General features: G+C 41.6%; 1 protein-coding gene across 1 annotated transcript in view; it reads right to left on the minus strand.

Annotated features, from left to right (window-relative positions):
* Positions 1-403: 403 nt before the first annotated feature.
* LOC124864646 (trinucleotide repeat-containing gene 18 protein-like) overlaps positions 404-22641 on the minus strand; it is an 81336-nt gene continuing 59098 nt past the window's right edge. Inside the window, exons 18-30 of the mRNA XM_047359505.1 lie at positions 22387-22560; positions 21349-21809; positions 20857-20985; positions 20531-20672; positions 20334-20451; positions 12841-12916; positions 12556-12664; positions 12288-12404; positions 11552-11695; positions 7594-9323; positions 7250-7486; positions 7060-7134; positions 404-5318 (exon numbers count right to left, since the gene is read on the minus strand). Coding sequence (XP_047215461.1) covers positions 5112-5318; positions 7060-7134; positions 7250-7486; positions 7594-9323; positions 11552-11695; positions 12288-12404; positions 12556-12664; positions 12841-12916; positions 20334-20451; positions 20531-20672; positions 20857-20985; positions 21349-21809; positions 22387-22560 — 3719 coding nt within the window. The 3' untranslated portion in view covers positions 404-5111. The remainder of the gene's footprint in view (positions 5319-7059; positions 7135-7249; positions 7487-7593; positions 9324-11551; positions 11696-12287; positions 12405-12555; positions 12665-12840; positions 12917-20333; positions 20452-20530; positions 20673-20856; positions 20986-21348; positions 21810-22386; positions 22561-22641) is intronic.

The raw sequence follows: 22641 nt of genomic DNA on the forward strand, positions 1-22641 counted from the left end.
CCTACTGGGAGCGGAACTAGAAATCACTGGAGAGACCATATATCCATTTTATGAGCACCGTGAGATCCAGTAGGATGCGATGCAGTGATGCTTGGGTTTTCTTAATGGAACTAATACCCTTAAAATCCAATATTGGATAAGCAAAAAACATGGGTGGCATTTCTGAGTTTGAAAAGCCTTTCTTTTCTCCCAAATGAGAAAAAAATCTAGAAATATTTTAAGTGGCATATTTAGTTTCTTTGTGGTTAACTTGATATTTTTTTCTGGATCAAATGTCTAAAAGAAGCAGTTTAAGACATTTCAATGTGGTAGTTAGTGGGTTGCATGATAAGTAACGTAGGATGAAGCAGAGGCATTTCAGGTCACTGAGACAAAATATGTAAATTAAACAAGACAAAATTTATACAGTTCCATCTGTTTATTGATTAACTATAAAATATTTACCTACTAAAACAATTTTAAAGAAACACTGATAAACGTTGTTGCCGTCTGTAAAAGAAAGCCAAAAACAGAGTTCCTTACACATTTAGTATAGGGTGACAGTATATATGTAGCTTCAGATTTCTCTCTAAAATGTATTCATTTTGCATTTTTACAAGATTAGACAAAGTATATTCTGATAGTTTTCTTCCCCCGACAGCGAAGGATCATTTACAAAACTTAGATGATTCTTCTGTTTATTCTCAAAATATTTTTTTCTCCTGTAACAGGACAATAACGATACTGAAGGAACAGCAGACGAAGAACCAGCCTCCAGTCCACCTCTCTCTCTCTCTCTTTCATACACGTGTTTGCTTGCTCTTCCATTTCTCTCTCTCTTTCTAGCAGCTAGCTCCCAGTGCCTGTCAGCAGTATTGCTTAAGAGGCGTGGACGATTGTTCAGAAAGGGGAAGCAAAAGGGAAGAAAAAAAACAAAAACTATAAATGACAAAAATAACATTTAGAAAAATGCTGAAAGCAGCCCAGCAAAAAAAAAAAAAAACTAGATAAAAAAAACCATTCTAAAACATGATAACATATACAAAATCAGGGTCTTAAAGCAAAATAATCAAAGCGTAGTGGAGAGTAAAAATATGTAAGTGTCAAACCCTGTTTAGGCTGAAGACTGGGCTTTGAATGGAGATGAGGGGGCAAAGTAAGAGACTGGAAGGCAAGAACACACACCTGTAAAAGGGGCTTTCAGGGTGTGTAGGTGTGTGTGTGTGTTATCAGGAGATAAGACTGATGTCTTATCAGACTCCTCACACACACACAGACATACAGAGAAAAGTGCTTCAGCAGCTCCAGGGGTAAAAAAACATTCATTACGGGCACTTTAAACGTGTTCACTCTGCAAATGCCGGTGCGACCTGTGAATCTGTAGTGCTCAGATACCAAACCGAGATCCATCTGCGGCGCCTGTCACTCAAACAGACTTAAGAGCAGCATAATCAGGAAAACGGGGGGCTTTAGCAGATCACTTTTTTTCTAGAAAGTTAAAAATAAAAACAGTAAATAGAATCACTCTGTACCTGGTTTAAACCATTTTAAATACGATCAGATTAGCAGCACATGTAAAAAAAAAAAACTTTACTGGGAGGCCGTCATGTCTGGATTATCTGTAAATGTGCACTGAAATGCTTGGTTTAATAGGAAGATAAAAGCATGTTGGTTCTTCCTCTAAATCCTCATCTAAGCATTCTGCAGCCATCAACAGCAAATAAAAACAGACGAATGTAGAGAAAGTCTCAAGAGAGAGTAGAAAATATTAAAAAGTATTGAATATCAACAAGACAGTCTTCTAACTCTGCCACAGTGCAGAGAGAAAGTAAAGAGTAGGCATGGGTCGGTTCACGGTAACAAGGTATACAAAGGTTTTAAAAAGTTAAGGTTCATACTTATGGTTTAAAGTCTTTAAATGAGAGAAGTGCCAGTGTGACTGTAAGTAGCATTGAGTTGCCCACCGACGGTCAGCTGGCTGAAAGAAGGCAACAACTTTTGGCTGTTTGGAAATATTTCCAGTCACCAAAAATACAATTAGCTGTTTAGAAACTAAAGCAGCCTTATCATCACAGCTCTGCCTATTACCATGCACTGCTGGTCAGCTGGCCGAAAGAAAACGCCTACACTTTTTTCTCGCTTACAGGAAAGACAAATTTGGCTGACTAATTTTTGCTTCTGTTTTCCAAATACGGGTTAAACATTTTGTTTTTCAATTCTATTAAGAATTGATACCGTGGTATTTCTACGACAGTTTACCATACCGTGACAATCTAACACCAGCCCATGCCCAGTAAAGAAAGACCAACGCAGGTACATACAGTAACACACTGCACATATTCACGGACATATCTGATACTCTTTAGAAAACGGTATAATAAAGAAGGCAAAAGACTGCGAAAAAAACAGGATCATTCCTTTGAAGATTGTGCACACTGAAGGGAGACAAAAAGAGTTTGGCAAAACATCATTTTAAGGCCTGGGAAAGTAAGGCCGCGTAAAGCACTCACAATCCTGAGCACAACATTCAACAGTCTTACTGAAAAAACAACAGAAAAAAACAACCTTGAATGAGGCACATAGAAAAAAACTCAGTGGCAGCTAAATGAAACCAGCAAACAGAATGTGTTATGATGGACGGGGCTGCACTCGTTTGTTTACCTGCATCATTAGGTAAAGGTGGGGGGAGTAACCGGAGGGAGGAAATACTCGAGGAAGACACAATACAAGACCTCAGAGTCTCCTTATTCAAAGTGCACTCGTGTGGAAACGGTGATTGTTTGGAGGGAAGCGTGTGATTAAAAAAGGGCAAAGAAGCTCCAACAAAACAGCAGAAGCTGAATTTTCAAAAAGAAAGAAGGAAAGAAAACACTAAACAAACAGGACATTTGAAGGTTACAGACAAAATGAGAGGATGAAGGATGCCAAGCTGTGAAAAATGAGTGTTCAAAATTGAATTATGCTGATCGAATCAGTTTCAACAGCTGCGTGGTGAATATCAGCACCATGACCTTGATGAATCTTGGACTGACTGCAGTGTTTATGACCATTAAACAAAAATATTCCCATTGAATAGGATTCCTGATCCCACACATACGTTGAGATCAGGAGGTTGTCCTGTTTTCCATGAAAAAGAAAAAAGAAATTCTTTGACAGAGCCTCTAGGCAACCCCATCCTGTAGGCATTGGCCGGCTACCAGTATCAAGGAGGCCGTATATGGTTTGGAAGTAGGATTTCTTCATGATAAATAAGGAATACAAAAAGTTACTTGATTTTTGTTTTAAAACACTAAATATTAAATTTCCTTTATTTCATTTAAATAAAGACCTGAAAACGTCTGTGTAATTAACCTTTGTGTGTTTCATTTAGTGATGGAGTTACTGAAATAAATTAACTTTTCAATAATATTCTAACAGATTGTAATGACTGTATATCGGTTTTATGTTGGAAAAATGCAGAAAGCAGAACACTTTCAAGTAGGACAAGAAATGTGAAAAAAAAATTCAATGTAGTAATTATTTTCACATTTTAAAACAAAAATCTAATTATGTCTTGTTTTTCATTTTTATTCAAAGTTTTTTTAAATGAGGATCTAATTACCAAAACATGCACAGGCCTAAAGCCGTTTTAAAACTTTAAAACGGCTAACATTCCTGCTGTATCCTTTCCTACGACTAAATAATTTCCAGACATCCAGACAAATTCAGCTGCTTGGCAATATTTCCTATAATGAAAAGATGTCCTGGTGTGGAAACTAAAGGAGTGTCACCATCACTCTTAATAAGGCCATGCTGCAGTTGGCACTAGTTCTGTAAAGCAGCAGACTACAGGCTAGTGCCCCAAACTGTCAGACTTATTAACCAGCTAATTTCAGCTACTTATATTTGTGTTACTCTACAAGTACAATTATACTATACTTTGGCTTAAATCTATGTCTCAAAATTAAAATAATCGATGTCACAGAAAACGTTATACTATATGTAAGTAAATATATTATACTATTTTAGCAACAGCAGGAATAATTGCTGCTTTTCTGTTTTAAATAAAAGCAGTTAAGATCATGTTATTTACATTTTGCTTATATTTTTGAGTAAATAAAGTGAAACCTTGGTATTTTTACTCAAGGTTAAACCAGGAGAATCTGATACCGGCCCATGTCTACTATCTCGTGGCTGTGCAGAAAAGTGTTGCTGAACGGAGGTGCAAAATGGGCAAATATGACAGAAGATCCTCAGCCCGCCGCTGGTTTTCTTTCATAGTGTGTTTCGGTGTGTATTTGTCCTTTAAACGGAGAAGTGCTTCCAAAGATACAACATTTCTTCCTCTCTCTTTAGCCTGAGTTAACGAGGGAGTCAAATTTCAACCATGCAGGGACACTTTGTCCTGAGTTCCGATTGTCAGGAGGGAGGGGATTGCAGGGGTTAAATAACACAAAAGTACACTTTAAGTGTTTCTAAGTGCTTTCTGTTTGATTTCGATGAGTCTACCTCAATCTTTCTGTGCATTTCTTTCTTTGCTTCTGTTGCTCCGGCTGTTCTGTACACACATTTATATGACTGTAACAGGACTGTAACATCACCACAGCAACATCATAATCACAACATCACACCAGCTTTCCCCCTGTAGGGCGAACAGGCATGTGCCCTTCCTGTTTCGTCATTCACAGTTCGTTAAAGCTTCTTTACTGTTTACCTCTTCAGAAAAAAAGTACTCTGACATAAATCTATCACAAGAAAATAAAACACTTAGATTTTCCTCTAGATACCTGTGTCTCTTACATAAGAGTAAGTATTTACATTGTGTTTGTGCACGTGTCTGGTTCTGCAGGGGAGATATTTACACGCAGTAGGAAGTATCCATGCATTTTCCCCATGAATAGAGTGGGATAATGAATTCTGTGTGTGCAAATGCTTCAGGAGACCGGTTCTTTTTTTAATACTGTCTGTAGTGTCTCCCGTCTCCGTAGTTAGAGCTGTCCTCAACGGTCTCTCTCTGAAGTGTATCATGGTATGTGAGCAGTTCAGTTGATGGAGTCAAGGTTCTAATTCAAAAACTTAACATCAGTGATCAGACCATGGATTGGGCCGAATTCCTCGGGAGGTCGTGTCATGATTTTTTTTCAGTAGTTCGTCTAGCAGATGACCGGAACGCCATCAGTGTTGAAGATCATTCCGGTCGTGGGCTCGTAAGTGCCGGCCAGGTAGTAGAGGTCCTCACTGTCGGCGTAGCGGCGAGTGTGGATCATCTGCTCATACTCCTCCACGCTCAGCACCAGACACTTGTGACTGATGGTCTGCACGTCATTCTCGTCGCTATGAGATGACTGGTACAGGGCACGCTGTGACACAAACACAGGTATTACTGAGGAGCTACTACATGATGCACATGGTTATACACTGCAGCGCAGGTTACATTTACAAGCGGCCATTGTAAAGCTCTTTCAAAAGGCCTCAATTTAAATTACTCTTCTAAATCATTCTTTTCTGTGTTGATTTGGAGCCATATGTTCTGAATAAGTATCCTGCTGCCTGCTAATCAATTTATTGGTAGAGTCCACCAGATTGTAATTCAAAGTCTTATATTTCAATGAGTAACAAGGTTCCAAGGAAGTGAAACAGGCCCAAAGCATCCCAGATCCTCCAGCGTATTTACCAGTAAGCAGGAGTGTTTGTTTCCAAAAATCTCAGTCTCTTCTGATTGGAGCACATAGTTTTAAGTGAACTTGCTGCAGAGTTGAGCAAATGTCACACATTTACGTTTTCAGTGGCGTTTCACTTCAGGCTATTTTAAAATTCTTAAAAATAACGAAAACCTTGAAATTTAAGTTTATGGCCAAGTTTAGGCAAGTAGCTATTTTCTTAATTATGAACAGCACCACATCTGCCTCAATAAAAAAGGACATGTTTACTAGTCTTTCCTATTTTGAAGAGCAGTTAAGAGAAACTGGCTCTTTGTCACAGTCTAATTATGCCCCAGGGAAACAGAAAATATTGAATTACCAGTTAGAAATTCACAGAAACTCTGATCAGCTCCAAAAAAAAAAGTAATGCATCCATTCAAAAAAGGTATTAGTTACTTTTATTTTAATAGTTTGTTAGAGGTACCAACAGGTCGGATTTTTCTAAATTTGTTCTGTGTGAGATTATGCCATATTTATTTTAATTATGCCATATTTATTTGCTTATCAATGCAGCTGTCACTGCAAACCCAAGACTGACAGAAGAGATGCAAACCATATAAAATAAACATGAAGGAAATATACAGAGAATCAATAAGTCATGTGACATAATGTGATCGCATGGGATCTAGTCAGCTGTTCACTTTCTGAAAATATATTAATTACAATGATGACACTAAACTACTTGTTTTAACAAATGAATATCCTGTCTTTGAGAATATTTGTCCAAAAATAAATTCAACTGTTGCAACTATTGAAAATATTTGTTTTCAGATCAAGCAGAGAGAGGAAAAAAACAAATAGAGGCCCAGAAATATCCGGTTCTTGCAACCCGTGTGTGCGGCTGTTAGGGTTGGCTGATCGATGGGAAAGCAGTCATGACAAAAGAGCCGTCAACTGAAACAATGAAAAAGATTACAGAGCTGCCTGAAGACAGAGCTAGAACATAGCGTTGTTCCTAGTCACATGTGTCTAGCCTTCAGGATAAGTACAAACTAAATGTGAAGCTTGGAGAAGGAAAACACATAGGTCAATAAAGAAAAATGTCAAAGCATCAGGACTGAAGACTAAAGGAAAAATTGCTTGAAATAATGAAAAGAGAAATGAAAAACAAGTGTGCAGAAAGTGAGAAGCCAAACATTAAGCCAACTTCTGCAGAGAAGCGGTGATGCTCTGTGGGTGATTGGATGAAACAGCTATTCCATCAATCAAAAGTAAGATATCCAAACTTACAGCTAGATGATTATTATTGTTTAACGATGTCTCAATCGTATAACCTCAAGCCTCAATCAAGGTTTCTGAATAGATCTGCTGAATTTGCTGATACACTGTCTGTGCTTTTAAGCCACCATCCAGTGAGAAATGCATCTGGAATTGGGGCGAGCAATTTTTAAACACTCACCTCCATAAAGTCCTTCCTTTGGATAGAAGAGTGCAGAGCTGCTGGTAAAGACTGACCACACATCTGGTCCCAGTTCTGCAAGGAAAACAAACACACACTTAAAAACGCTACACTTTCCTGTAATTTTGATCTTAAGTTTTAATTGTTTTGAAAAACAAAGAAAAAGTTTCTTTTTTCTTTAAATTGTGACCTTCTTATCGGTGAGTTTCTTGCCAGGGTTCGTCTCCTCTGGATGGTAGAACCAGTTGACCCGGACCACCATGTTGCTGCCCCAGGACTCCCACATGCTCTGGATGCGTCCGATGAAGGGCAAGTTGGGCCGTCCGGCGGACAGAAACACGGCGCAGTCCCCGATGCGTATCATCTCTCGACCACGCGTGATGGCCTTGTAGAAGAGTTTCTTAGCTTTTCCCTTCATGCCGCGTCTCTGTAGAATGACAGTAGAGGACGGAAAAAAGGGGACATTTGGGTGAATAAAGCAGGGAGGGATCGGATTTGTTAACGTCATAATTTCTGAGAGGTTTTCCTTTTCACCTGAGTGGGTTTACCAAACCACTTCCACAGCTGTCTGGCTGGAAGGAAAGCAGAAATCTTGGGCCTGTTCTCCACGCTGGGAAGCCTCTGACGTTTAGCCAGCTCCTTAGTCGTGGGGAGGTGGACTCCCTCTCTCCTCTTGGGCCTCCCTGCTTTCCCCTCTCCCCTGCTTGGTTTTGGTTTCGGAGGACGGCCCCTCTGTCCAGAGCCCTTTCCGGTGGTGGGTTTAGCTGGTTTACTGGGAGCAGGAGCGGTGGTGACTGGAGGAGATGATGGGGAAGGAGAGTCTGAGTGAGGGGATAATTCTTCCTCCTCTATTTTAATTTCCACCTCCTTCACCTCTTTCTCCTCCTCTTTCACCTCTTCTTTAGGTTTGTCCAGAGTTGGACTTTTCTGGATGGGGCCAGGTGGAGGGGTAAGGGGCCTCTCGTCATCTGAACTGCAGGAAGAGTCATCGGTTGATGATGACGATGATGAGGATGATGAAGAAGATGAGGAGGAGGAGGAACCAGAGCACGATGAAGATGAGGAGGAGCAGCTAGAAGTGCATTTCGTCTTCTTCTTCACCTTCCCATTTTCCCCTTCTTCTTCCGACTCGGAGCTGCTGCTGCTCTGGGATTCCTCTTTCATCTTCCTCTCCTCCCTCTTGTCTAGCTCCTTTTGCTCCTCTTTTTTAGCCTTATCATTTCTAGTGTCCATGTCCTGTCCTCTACCTTCCCGCCCACGACTCTCCAGCTTGTCCTTAGCCAGGATTGGGGTCTTGTAGGCAGACTCCCTCTCAGGTAGACTGGCTGCCCTCTCAGGACCTTTCATTTTTGCCTTTGGCAGCTTCTGATTGGGTGTGGAAGTAGTAATAGGGGTGTGGTCTCGCCTGATGCCTCGCCCCTCCAGCAACATTAAAGCCTTGGTCTTTTTAGTCTTCGGGGACGTGACGCCTTCATGGTCCAGCTTGACGAGAAGCTCTGCAGACAAGGACTTTCTTTGTCCAGATATGGGCTTGGGCCTAGAGATGGGTCTGGAGGACATCTCGTCTGATGGGATCTTCAGTTTGGGCTTGGGGGTGGTAGTAGGTGGCAATGAAGAGGGTGATCTAGGTGTCAGAGAAGAGCTGGATTTGCCAGTTGTCAACCTGGCGATGGGGCTGGAAGACAGTCCGGAGCTGAGGCTTGTCCTGGGGCTGTTCTGATGATCTGAAGAGGACTTCATTTTGGATGAGGAGACAGAAGCAGGTCTGGGTGTGGAAGTGGCGCTGGGGTTGGGTGCAGAGGATGAAACAGTCATTGCAGGCCTTGAAACAGGCCTGCTGGTGGTGGGACTGATGGAGCTGCTGCTACTCTCCCTGTCCCTGCGCTGACTGTTGTAGGAGCAAAGGTTGGGCTCGCTGTACAGATTCACAGTCAGAACCTTTCCATAAGTGGAGGGATAGAGAGAGGAAGGGAGGGCTCGGGATGGTATAGAAACAGGAGACTGGGCCGAGCTGCTCTTTCGGGACACAGGACTGGGAAGTGTGGGGCTGCTTGTGGGGGAAGCACCAGAGTTCTTCCGGTCGGATTTGCCCTGCGTGCCCATTGTTGGTCGGGACGCAGGGCGAGGCTTTTCCTGAGCGGTTTTCTGGACAGAGGAGGTCCTGTCCTGGGCAGGTTTTGCTGGGGCTTGGGGTCTCTCAGCGGACTGGGTGGAGGAAGGTAGAAGATCAGCTTTATCCCGACCCTCTTGATTTATGGAGGTTTCTGCATTTCAGAAAAAAACAGCGGTAAAATAGTTAAAAATTTTTTTTAACAGCAAAAACTTTATGAGTTCAAGTAGAATCTGTAATGAGCATCATCCTTTGGTATTTAAGCCTCCTGTTCCAATGCTGTGTAGAACAGGGCTGTCCTAAGTGCAGCCAGGGCCCATTTGCAGCCCTTGGAGTGATTTTGTGTGGCCCCTAATTTAAGAACACTACAAATTTGGACCTCCAACACAACGTTATTGTCTTATTAGCCATGTTTTTGTTTGTTCATTTTAATTTCACGGAGAGTGGAACCACAAACATACGATGCCTTTTCCTAAAGAACAGACTGAGGCACATCAGTTCATCGAAATTGCCAAAATACTGAAAGTTTTTTTTAACAAAGTGACTCATATTCCGTTATTCGTGATGGAATAGACAAACAAATATATTAAACCAACAAAATACCACTGCACCCCCTAAAAATAAAAGTACTGCACGCTTTTGTTTTAAGGAGGCAAATGTTTGACACCATTTTATGTTTCACTTCTGTAATGATTATATAGATTCCTTTTCTACAAAAACCTGACGCCATTGTTTGTCAAGTTAAAATACTGCATGTTTAATTTATTACTGGGCGGGTAAAAAAAAAAAAATTTTGTTTTTAATTGGGAAAAAGAAAATGTGGCTCGCAAGGACTTAAAATTGATCAATTTGGCCCCTTTGTCAAAAAGCTGGGCCCCACTGTTCTAGCACCACCTTTGGCTGCAAAAACAACTGAAGGTGTTTTGCCTCTGCGAGCTTTGCACATCTAGAAACTGAAGCTCATTCAGAATGCATGGTGGGGATGGTGTGTTCAGGGAAGTGTACGTTTTTAACACCAGATTGTGTTTTGCATGTAGGCCTAAATGCATGTCAGGTTTTTATTGGAGTACATTTTTAAGAGCCATAGATTATTATTCCTTCCACTTCACGATTATGAGCGTATCCTTGTTGCTCTATTCCATGAAAATACATTGAAGTTTGTGATTCTGACATGTCAAACTATGAAAAAAGTCCAGGTGAATATATTTCTGCACAGCGCAGTCTCCTGGATGTGCTGACATTTTCATTCTGTGGCTTTTTCCCCACGGTTCAGGGAAGACAAATCAGCAAGAAACGATCTCTGAAATGAAAACATTACATTGCAGAAGCTCTTAGCCGGCCGAATAACAGCCGGGGTCAGCAAATTTGTACAAGCAATGTGTCTCAAATTACAGCTTCTGGTTTGGACTCTGCTTCACAGAACAAAACAAGGATCAACTGAAACCCAAGGTGACAGACAGACTGGGTAAAATATGGGATGTCTGACACTCAAGATTTTTATTGGCTCCAGCTAGTGGTAGATGACTTAAACAGATCATCAGAGGTTTGTTTTGTTTATATTAATACAAATAAGCAAAGTTCTGAATGGGTAAACAAGGCACTTGAGTAGGAGGTCCAGATTCAGAAATAACATGTCTGGTTCTTGCTTCATGGTGTTACACTGCTGACTTCAGTGTGAGAACAGATGTCCTTTTTTCTGCTCCACAGGAGTTACTACTAACTGCTACACTAATAAAGCAGGACATCTATTAATGGGACACGCAGTGGGTTGATGGGTTAGGAAGGAAGATTAGCAGGCAGTCTATATATTTAGGGGCCAGATGAGGGACACCGATAATCTTGTCATGGCACTAAATTACCAAAAGTCAAAACAGAATTTAGGGATACACCTTTCTTTTATTTTATCACACTGTCATTTTATATGGAGTTTAGGTGCATTCAAGAGTGGGTTGCTACAATGGACAGAAACACAGATGCACCAACCAGGGCTTTGCGACCGACTTGACGGATCGATAATTTTAGCTGATTCCGATTTATCTTTAAATACTTTAATGTAAGACTAAATCGGTAATATTTTTTCTATCCTTCCTGTTGTGAGTTGTCATTTCAGGATTTCAACAGGTTAAAAGAAAGAGAAAATTTTAAAATCAGTTAAATTTTGAAATCAGCAGAAGTATCTATTATTTCCAGTTTGCAAGGTTAGCTTTACCAAAACTACAGTGTATTCCCTAATGATGACTCTTATTAACTCGTAGATTTCCAGAAGGCTCCCAACAATTTCAAACGCATGAAGTCGCATCAGAGACGCATGTTGAAAGCTCAAAAGAATAAAACAGAGCACTATGCCATATGTAATATCACAAAACAAGTTCCAAGCCTTACCAGGTTTGGGTTTTGGCTTGCGACCCGGTTTCCCTTTGATCCTGGGTGTGGTCTCCTCAGGCTTTGCTCCTGCCTCCTTGCTGCATTTGCGCACCCTCCTCCTGGAGGGCCCGGCCACAAGCAGCGCAGGGGACGGCTCTGCGCCTGGGGGAAAGGAGAAGAGGAAATAACCTTTTCCCCCGGACTCCAAGAATTCAGCACTTCTTGAATTTAATTTCAAAATAGTTTAAATGTTTAAAACCAAAATAAAACCCTTGATAAAAACAACATGTTGTGTTTCATCTGCACCGTTTTTAAATTCTCGACTGAGCTGATGTGTTCGGCTGTTTGGGAAATGTAATTGTTCCCTCATGAAATCATGTTGGAGGCACATTGCTTCTAAAATCTAATACAGTAATTCAGCCTCTGATGTGCAAAAACCAACAACTGAGATGTAAAAATATGTTTTAGCGACTGTCCTCAGTAAATGTTACCATCCAATGAACTGAATTTCTTTCATTTATTTGAAACCTTAGGTGGGTTATAGCTTTTAGAAAAATATTTGCAGACACCAGTGGAAGTGTCAGTGTTGCATTTTAGAGTGCAGTCGTCTGGGAAATGAAATTCAAATCAACATCTGAGTGCAAAAAGACTGCTAGAGACAAGTTTGTGGGGCGTTTTTCTGATTTCTGCTGATTTGTTCCTCTAAGACTTTTATTAAAAGATTGAGGAAGAAGCAGTTTTTGTGTTTGCTTACAGTGGATCTTGTAGTCCGGTGGCAGCAGCCGGATGTGGGAGAGCGGGATGCGTCCTGTGTCCCCATCGTCAAACTCCACCGTGATTAGATCGCCATTCTCGTCAATGTCTGAGCTTCCTGTTTGGCCAAAATAAAAAATAACATTGTTTAGGCATTTTGACCAGTAATCACTGCTGCCATTTATAATAAAGGAGCAATAATTGGTGCTTCCTGCTCCACCCAGTAGGTGAATCATGTAATTAAAATGCTGGGTGTCTGTCTGCCGCACCGTTGACAACAGTTCCCGGGTAGAGGCAGCGGTACTGCTGGCTCCAGTAGGCGGCGATCCGGGTGCCCTCTGGCAGATAACGCACGGATGGAGGCTTCACATCGATTATCTGTAAATACACAATATTTCACACAGATTTTAATTTTTCACATTTGGCCAACACGTTCACATTTCCACCTCCTCAAAGCAGCTCTCACATCCCGTTTCAAACCAGAAAAAAACCTGGCATAAGCAGTCTGGAAGTGCAGACAGACATATTGTATGTGAGAGTTACAGTTTACTCACAGCTTCCTGGAGCAGTTGTTCCAAGCAGTAGATGTGAGGTCGGTTCCCTCTCTCGCCCTCCACCACCACGCTGTATCTGCAGGGAGGAAATATTGGAATAAGAGGGGAAGGGATCAGAAGTTTAGGGGTCAGTGTGCAGGGGCCGTGGCTTTTAATTACGCCGGCAGACAGAATCCAGCTACAGCAGCTCACTCTGAGGTGCAGACGGTCTCGTTAGTAAAGAAAGACGTGTCCTTATCTCAGTTTTGACTGTTCTGACGGGTACCAGGCAGAGGACGGTGTTGTTTTGTTTTTTAACTACTGTTGCAGTACTTTCACTGGGGCTGAAACTATATCTGACGTGGTGCTAATACCAACAAGATAGCAGCTTCCAACTTTAACCAAATGATCTAAAGTGATTTCTCATGATATAAGTTCATGAGAAATAAAGCAGCAGCAACAAAACCAAACTAAAAATTGAAAAGGGTATACATTGTTTTGTAACAAATATTCATATTCCCTTTTCCTTTTTGTTACGGCTGGTGGCCGTATGTGTGTGTTAGTTTTGTACCTTCATCAACAGACTGGCCAGCCGATGTCGCTGAAAAGCGCCGTTTTCCTCCGTGCTATCGGTACCGCTGTTTCTGATCGGATCGGATTTCTTCTTCGCTGGATACACTCTTCTTCGCTGTTCCTGACGGACTCGGATCTCCCTGCGCGCTCTACACTCCTCCTGCTGGACGTCTCCGGGAGTTCATGTTGGACTATTCATTTCCTGGTTCTTCCGAATTCGCCGCCAATCATTGAAGGGACTACATTATATAAACTCTCTGCACCTGCCACTAAAGGCAGCTGGTATTTGGACAGAACAGCTCGCCACTTCTGACCTTGGTGTTGTGAAACTTTGAAGCTTGGTTATTTTGTATGCTTACCTGCTTGTTGGTTAGCTTGACTCCATCTTGGCTCAGAGGAGTCTCTTTAAAGTTTGTTAAGCTTTGTCTTGATTTGTTTGTTTGCTTGTTGTTAGCAGGGACGCTTTTGATTTAGGAAGCTGTTGAATTAGTTTGTCCCTCCTTTTGGGGGATTATTTTTAGTTAAATTACTGATGGGTGTGTATTGTTAAATTTATAGTCATTGTGTATTTTGGGTTTTACCCCTTATTTCTTTATTTTTCACACAGTTTGTACTTTGTTAAGTACCCTCCTTTTGTTTGTTTTGTTAAAAATACCGGAAACTGAACTAAAAAGAAATAAATTACTCCTTTCATAAAACCAACAACATCTGGTTTGAATGTTTACTTCGCCCTACCCCTAGACCGAGTGGGGTCGTAACATTTAATGGGGGCTCATCCGGGATATCTTTAAATGAATCCTGTGATTGAAAGTGTAAACTTTAGCTTTGTCAGTTCAGAAAGTCATAAGGTCTTGGTAGGCCCCTGTTGTCACTTGTGCAAAATTTTAGTATGGCACAGTTTAACTTAAAACAGTTTTTGCAAAGTCCCTCTCTTGAACTAATAGTCATGTCGATTTGACACAAATTGCAGCACATTTCTGCATTTCTTTTTCTAAACAGCTCCTTAAAAAGGAACTAAGGAATCTTGTAGTGGAGAAATTGGTCGAACTAGGAGGTCTTGTATTCTCTGAGATATCTGTGAGTTCTGTGGCTCAACCTGCTTTGACTTCTGTTGCTGTAGCGCAGTCTGAGGCCCTTTCTTCTGATGAAGGTGGTAAGAAGGTTTTGGGAAAACCTCCAGAAGTCTCTCCAGATGTGGATGCTGAGGTGGGTGTGGGGATTAAGACTCTTTACACACTCCCTCGGTTTAATCCCCTCTCTGACACCAGTAGTTCAGCTGGGTCAAAAGCTGATGCTTGGATTAATGTCCGACTCGCTAGACTGCACCTTGAGGCCCAAGAGAAGGCACAGCAAAGGCAGTTCCAACTAGAAATGAAAAGGTTGGAAACTGAAGCAGAAACTGCCATAAAAATACGTCTGTTGCAGTAAACTCCTCTTCTGTTGGTTATTCTACTACTTCATCTCAAATTAGACCTTTCGATATTACCAAGTATGTTGCTCTAGTGCCTGAATTCCGAGAAGCGGAAGTAGATTACTTCTCAGCTTTTGAAAAAATAGCACAAGCACCAGGCTTCAGGAGGCCACTGCGGCCTCCTGAAGCCTGGTCACTTCTGTTGCAATGCAAACTATATGGAAAAGCTCAAGAGGTTGTTGCAACTCTCCCTCTTGCTGACACCCTAGATTTTGAAAAGGTAAAGGCTGCCATCTTAAAAGCCTATGAACTTGTCCCCGAGGCTTACCGACAAAAATGTAGGTCTTTTAAGAAAAATCCCAGTCAAACCTATGTTGAGTTTTCTAGGGAAAAGGGAACTCTTTTTGACAGATGGTGTTCTTCTTGTAAAGTCTCAAACTTTCTAAGCTTAAAAGAGCTAATTTTGTTAGAGTTTAAGACCTGTTTGCCTGAACGCATTTCCATGCTTTTAAATGAACAAAAAGTAGAGTCTTTGTCTGCTGCTGCTGTCCTTGCTGATGAGTATGTGCTTACCCACAAAACAATTTTTCAGTCCAATCCGAACAAAACTTCTGTTGTTAAGACGTGTGACACAGTCAAGCCCATACAATTGAAGAAAAACAGAGAGTGTTTTTATTGTCATAAAACAGGGCATGTCATTGCTAACTGTTTAGTTTTAAAACGAAAAACACAAACTTCTGTTGAGTCCCAACCGAAAGGTGTAGGACTCATTAAAAGAAAACCAAACATTGTAAGAGCTGAAGTTGACTGCACACCTGATCCCTGCTTCAACCCTTTTCTGTCAGATGCACTAGTTTCACTCACTGGACAGCCTGAAGATCAGTGTTCTATTCGCATTCTGCGTGATACTGGAGGTTCTCAGTCCATTATTTTAGCTGACACATTACCGTTTTCTGAACAGTCATCATGTGGATATAGTGCAATTCCACAGGGTGTAGAAATGGGTTATGTTCCTCGGCCTGTACATCTGGTACATTTAAAGTCCAAAATAATCTCAGGAATTTTCCCTATTGCTGTCTGCCCAGCACTACCTATCAAAGGTGTCGCATTACTGTTAGGTAATGATATTGCTGGCGGTAAGGTAACTCCTGCATTAGAGGTTTTGGATGTACCACAAAACATGGGAACTAGAGATAAAAAAGTCATCTCCCAAAGTGAACCCAACTGGTGTACTAACTCGTGCACAAAAACATAAGAAAAAGGCTAAAAGTGATGATGTGGATTTGTCTGACAGTTTGTTTATGTCAGTGTTCTCAGGTGGTGGAGAATCTGACTCTGTTACAGAGGCTTCTGCAGTTCCGGATATGACTGGTGGGGATGCATTACAGACCCCTGATAGTGCTTTCCCAATCACTCGTGCTCACCTGCGCACTTCTCAGAGGTCTGATCAAACGTTAAAACCCTATTTTGAAGGTGTAGTAGGTCCTGATGCGGCCAAGGATGAAGGTGTATCTTTCTTTCTGGATGATGGAATTTTAATGCGTAGATGGTGTCCTATTCTGCTTCCTGGTGCTGATTGGAACATAGTTTTACAGATTGTGGTTCCTTCCAGTTATCGAAAGAATATTTTATCATTAGCACATGAAAGTAAATGGTCAGGACACTTGGGTGTTTCAAAAACATACCAACTGATTTTAAAACACTTTTACTGGCCTGGATTAAAAACAGATGTGATTAAATTCTGCTGCAGTTGCCACATATGTCAGATGGCTGGAAAGCCTAACCAGACCATACCAAATGCTCCGCTCCATCCAATTCCTGCAGTGAAAGAACCATTTGAACGCATCATTATGGATTGTGTGGGTCCTTTACCACGAACCAAATCTGGTAATCAGTTTTTATTTACCTAAATGTGCGCCTCCACTCGCTACCCTGAAGCCATTCCTCTCCGTAAAATCACTGCTAGTTCAATCATTAATGCCATGACCAGATTCTTTTCTACATTTGGTCTTCCTAGAACTGTACAGACAGATCAAGGTACAAATTTCAAATCGAAACTCTTTAGACAGGTTCTTAAAGAACTAGACATTAAACATGCTGTTTCTAGTGCATATCATCCTCAATCTCAGGGAGCTTTAGAACGTTGGCATCAGACTTTAAAGTCTATGCTGAAGAAATACTGCCTTGAGAATAAGAAAAGCTGGGATGAAGGTATCCCTTTTGTACTGTTTGCAGCTAGAGAATCCACTCAGGAATCATTAAGATTTAGCCCTGCAGAACTAGTGTTTGGTCATACTCTTCGCAGTCCACTAAAAATGTTGAAAAAGAAACTTTTGAACTCTGACACTTCCGCTCAGGAAAACATTTTGGATTATGTTTGTAAGTTTCGTGAGCGTTTGCATTCTTCCCGTGCAATTGCACAAGAGTTCCTTTGTGACTCTCAGAAATCAATGAAAAGACGTTATGATCATTCTGCTGTTCTTCGTCACTTTCAGGTTGGCGACAAAGTTTTGGCATTACTGCCTATCCCTGGATCTGCTCTTGATGCCAAGTTCTCAGGTCCTTATGAGGTTAGTGATCAACTGAGTGACACTGACTATGTGATAAACACTCCTGAAAGGAGGAGAAAAACCAGAGTGTGTCACATAAACATGCTAAAACCGTACTACATTCGAACAACTAACCCAAATATGGACCAGAGTAAAATAAAACCCAGTGGCAGTGCAGCCATAATTGTGACAGATGATGTTAGCTCTGAATCGGGTGAAGATGGCTTAACTCTTCGCTCCAGTTTTCACCAAAGTCCTCGTTTGCCCAAATCTGAAATGTTGAAGGAGTTTTCAAATAGTCTTACACATTTGCCTGAGAGCCAGCAAGATATTTTATCACTGATGAGCAGTTTCCTATGTCTATTCAATGAAATACCGACACGCACTACAGTACTTGAACATGACATTGATGTTGCTAATGCTAAACCCATTAAGCAACATCCTTATAGAATAAATCCTGTTAAAAGAGCTCTAATGAACAGTGAGACAGAGTACATGTTGCAAAATGGAGTTGTGAAACACAGTTCTAGTTCTTGGAGTTCTCCCTGCTTGCTTGAAATGAAACCTGATGGCACACCACGTTTCATTACAGATTACCGCAAGGTAAATTCTGTTACAGTTACTGACTCATATCCACTTCCTCGCATTGAGGACTGTGTAGATAATGTGGGAAATGCTCAGTATGTAAGCAAACTAGATTTATTAAAAGGATATTGGTAAGTACCCCTCACAAAGAGAGCTTCTGATATTTCTGCTTTTGTTACACCAGACTAATTTTTACAATACAATGTGATGGCATTTGGGATGTGTAATGCCCCTGCAACCTTCCAACACCTAGTAAACATTGTTTTGTCTGGTTTGTCTAACTGCAGTGCATACTTGGATGATATAGTAGTATATACTTCTACCTGGACAGAACACAATTGTTTTAACACAAGTGTTCACTCGCCTTGCTAAAGCTTCTTTGACCTTAAACCTCACCAAATGTGACTTTGGGAAAGCCACAGTGACCTATCTTTGTAGACAGGTAGGCCAAGGACAAGTGCAACCTTTAAAAGAAAAGATTTCTGCCATTACTTCGTTCCCTGTGCCTTGCACTAGAAAGGCTTTACGCCGTTTTCTTGGTATAGCAAGTTATTGTAGGAATTTCTGTTGCAACTTTTCCACTATTGTTCATCCTCTGACCCGTCTACAAAGTCAACTTTTTATGGACCCCAGAATGTCAACATGCTTTTGATAGCATTAAATCTCTGTTATGTCATGCTCCTGTACTCTCTGCTCCAGATACAGAAAGGTCCTTTAAACCAAATGATCTAAAGTGATTTCTCATGATATAAGTTCATGAGAAATAAAGCAGCAGCAACAAAACCAAACTAAAAATTGAAAAGGGTATACATTGTTTTGTAACAAATATTCATATTCCCTTTTCCTTTTTGTTACGGCTGGTGGCCGTATGTGTGTGTTAGTTTTGTACCATAATCAACAGACTGGCCAGCCGATGTCGCTGAAAAGCGCCGTTTTCCTCCGTGCTATCGGTACCGCTGTTTCTGATCGGATCGGATTTCTTCTTCGCTGTTCCTGACGGACTCGGATCTCCCTGCGCGCTCTACACTCCTCCTGCTGGACGTCTCCGGGAGTTCATGTTGGACTACTCATTTCCTGGTTCTTCTGAATTCGCCGCCAATCATTGAAGGGACTACATTATATAAACTCTCTGCACCTGCCACTAAAGGCAGCTGTGATTTGGACTGAACATCTCGCCACTTCTGACCTTGGTGTTGTGAAACTTTGAAGCTTGGTTATTTTTGTATGCTTACCTGCTTGATGGTTAGCTTGACTCCATCTTGGCTCAGAGGAGTCTCTTTAAAGTTTGTTAAGCTTTGTCTTGATTTGTTTGCTTGTTGTTAGCAGGGACGCTTTTGATTTAGGAAACTGTTGAATTAGTTTGTCCCTCCTTTTGGGGGATTATTTTTAGTTAAATTACTGATGGGTGTGTATTTTGTTAAATTTATAGTCATTGTGTATTTCGGGTTTTACCCCTTATTTCTTTATTTTTCATACAGTTTGTACTTTGTTAAGTACCCTCCTTTTGTTTGTTTTGTTAAGAATACTGGAAACTGAACTAAAAAGAAATAAATTACTCTTTCTTTCATAAAACCAACAACACCAGGTTTGAATGTTTACTTCCCCCTACCCCTAGACCGAGTGGGGTCGTAACACTTTTCCTTTCCACAATTTTTAAAGTTTAAACCAAAAATGTCTAGATTTGTATTATAATTGTATGTGATAATACCAAAAATAAAGTTGTTAATAATTTAAAGTGGAAGGTAAATGGTTTTAAATTACATTTAGAAACAAAAAATTCTAAAAATGTGTGATTCAGCTTTCATTCACTCTAGTGTCTCTAAATGAAACCCAGTGCAACCAGTGCATTCAGAAGCCACATACAAACTAATGCAGTCCAGCAAAACACTGCACTTCAAACTATGCACATCATCCGCATGGTGGTGGCAGCATTATGCTGTGGGGATACTTTTATTCAACAGAGATGGAATAGCTGGTCAGTGTTTATGGGATGAAGGGTGGTTAACCTTATAGTAGGACAACAACCCTAAACATCCTTTTAGAGCTACACTGAAATGGTTTACAATGGCCTAGTCAAAGTACAGACCTGGGTAATTGAGAATGCTTTGCATGAGTTTAAAACTGCTGTTCTCAAAAGTTCTGCATCCAATGTGACTGAGCTTTAGCTGTTTTCCAAAGAATGGGCAAAATATTTAGCATCTAGATGTGCAAATCTATAGGAGGCAAACCCCAAAAACCTGTGGGTGAAACTGAGCCCTCTGTCCAAAGAAGATGGTTTTAAAAAGTATTGATTCAGGGGGAGCTGTCAAGTTTAAATAGTATGCAAGGCCCTACATATTCAGTTTGAGTCTGTCTAACCCCTCTGTGGCTGAAAGGTGCTGCTCGTATGTACTCACATGTCAGGGGAGTGTACAGTGTTCACGTGTCCTGCATAGAGAAGCTGGTCGTCCATCGGGATCAAAACCCTGAGTCCGTCCACCAGAGAGTCCTTATCCAACACGCACTGCACGGGAGCTGAACACAACACATCCCAGTCATGAACGTGCTGACCTCTAAGTTCTGCACAGGTTTGTGTGTTTGTGCGGATGCTGACCAGGTGTGGAGGATTTCTCCGACACGCTGCTGTTTCGTGGTGGGAGAAGCTCATCTTCACTAAAGCTGCTGTCCTGGTTTGGCTCAAAGTCTTCGTCCGCTGCCATGCTCTCCATCAGTCGGCTCACAGCGCCCCTGGACGGCTAAAAGAAAACCCAGTGATTTGGTACCACTTGAAAAAAAAAAACACTCAAAAAATACTCAAAAGTTAACAAAAGTGTAATAAAAGCAACTGTTTTAGCTCAGTAAAAAATACCAGAAACATTTTCTACTGCATATTAAACTTTAATTACATTCTGAATGGCAACAATCGTTCCCCCTACTGACCTCTCGTGCTTTGCTTTTGCCTTTGGATTGGCTCTTGTGTGCCGGGCTCAGAGGTGCCGCTCCATCAGAGACTGGACTGCACAAAGTGGATGGGCTGACCGGCATAGAAGAGTCCTTCTGCTTCTTTTTCTGTGTTTCAAGGGAGAAATCGTAAAGAAATGAGACCTGCAGATGCATGAAAGACAGCAGAATGCATCTTCTGGTGGACAGATTTCCACCTTTACACACGCATACACACAGACTGAAGGTGGAATGTTCCCAGGCTGCCTGCAGCTGTCCTCTCTCGTCAACAACACGACACAGACAGCAGGAGAGAGCTGCAGTGACTGAGGTACAAAGAAACCCTGCTGCCACTGACACACACACTCAGAAAAATGTCAAGAGAGGGGAAAATGGATGCAGAGTTTAAAGCTGGAGAGAAGGAGCATCAGGAAAATAAGACACAGATGCTTCTTTTGCACTCAGTGAGTAAGGGATACATTATTGACCTACTTTTATCACATCTTTCCCCTCTCGGATTCCTGGAGTGGCTTTTGGTTTAAAGGAAGGCTTCGGGTTGAGAGGTGGCGCTGAGACGGAGGATGTGGAGCTCTGACTAGTGGAGGAAGAGGTGGACACAGACATCTGACTGGCCGTGGTGGTGGCGTCGTGGAGGAAGATCCTCTCACTGCGTCGTCGGTTCCATCCCTCGTCCTCGCTGAAGCCTCCGATCCCGGTGGAGAGGTCGAAGCTGAATCTCCGCGGTGATCGAGGCGAAGGGCGGGCTTTTGTTAGAGGCTTTCGCTTGACCGGCAGCGCTTCACCTCGCTTGGTGGGGCTGGGCTGATCGCCTCGTCGGGTGGCTGGCGGCAGGAGGGGGAGCTCAGGGGCTGAGCACCTCCCATGCAGAAGGGAAGGGAACTTCCTCTGCCTCAAGTCTGAACCAGACTCGGACCACTCACACTCTGGTGAACCTGAGAGAGGAGAGGTGAGTTTCAAGTGATGCGAAAAGGCTTTTCTTTTTATGATATGGGTTCATTTATTAACATGCAAAAGTATTCAGAACCTTTCTACTTTTCACATTTTGTCTAATGAGAACCACTAACTTTAATGTTTTATTTTATTGGGATTTTATGAGATAAACATACACAGGGCAGTGCATGTTTGTCAAGTAAAAGGGAAACATTACATGGTTTTTAAAATGTTTTACAAATAAAACTCTGAAAAGTGTGCAAACACACACCACACTTTCCAGCCTCAATTTTCAAGTTTTTATTTTTAAAAAGCCTCAACACTCAGTCATCCATTTAACAATTACAGAATACTTTTTGTTGGTCCATCTCCTAAAATCCCTGTTAAATTCATAGAGGTGATACAGTGATACTTTTGCATGGTACAGTAAACTTGATAAATAATCAGATTAGAAATGCTTCTACCTTGATGCACCCGCTTGGAAATACTTGTCAATGTTTTGGTAAACGAGTTGTTCTAGAACTTATCTGGTTTTTATATCCCAGTCATAACAGAGACTGTTTATGTCTGTTTGTTTACCCAGAGTGCTCTGCCTGCCGCTGCAGTGTTTGCCGTCATGGAAGAGGCTCATTGGGGGCGGGCTGACTGGGAGGGCGCTGGCCGCGAACCTGGCCAGGAGACCCAGCCCACTCTCCTCACAGCTGGCGCCGTCATCGTCATCACCATCAGAATCACACTCATCTTCAGAAGTCTCTGTGTGGGAGAGAAAACTGTGAGCACAGGCAGAAAGATGATTTGCACTATGCATCTGGGATTAATCTCTCTCTTTATATC

This window comes from Girardinichthys multiradiatus, chromosome Y (genome assembly GCF_021462225.1).
Source record: "Girardinichthys multiradiatus isolate DD_20200921_A chromosome Y, DD_fGirMul_XY1, whole genome shotgun sequence".
Classification (NCBI taxonomy): Eukaryota; Metazoa; Chordata; class Actinopteri; order Cyprinodontiformes; family Goodeidae; genus Girardinichthys; species Girardinichthys multiradiatus.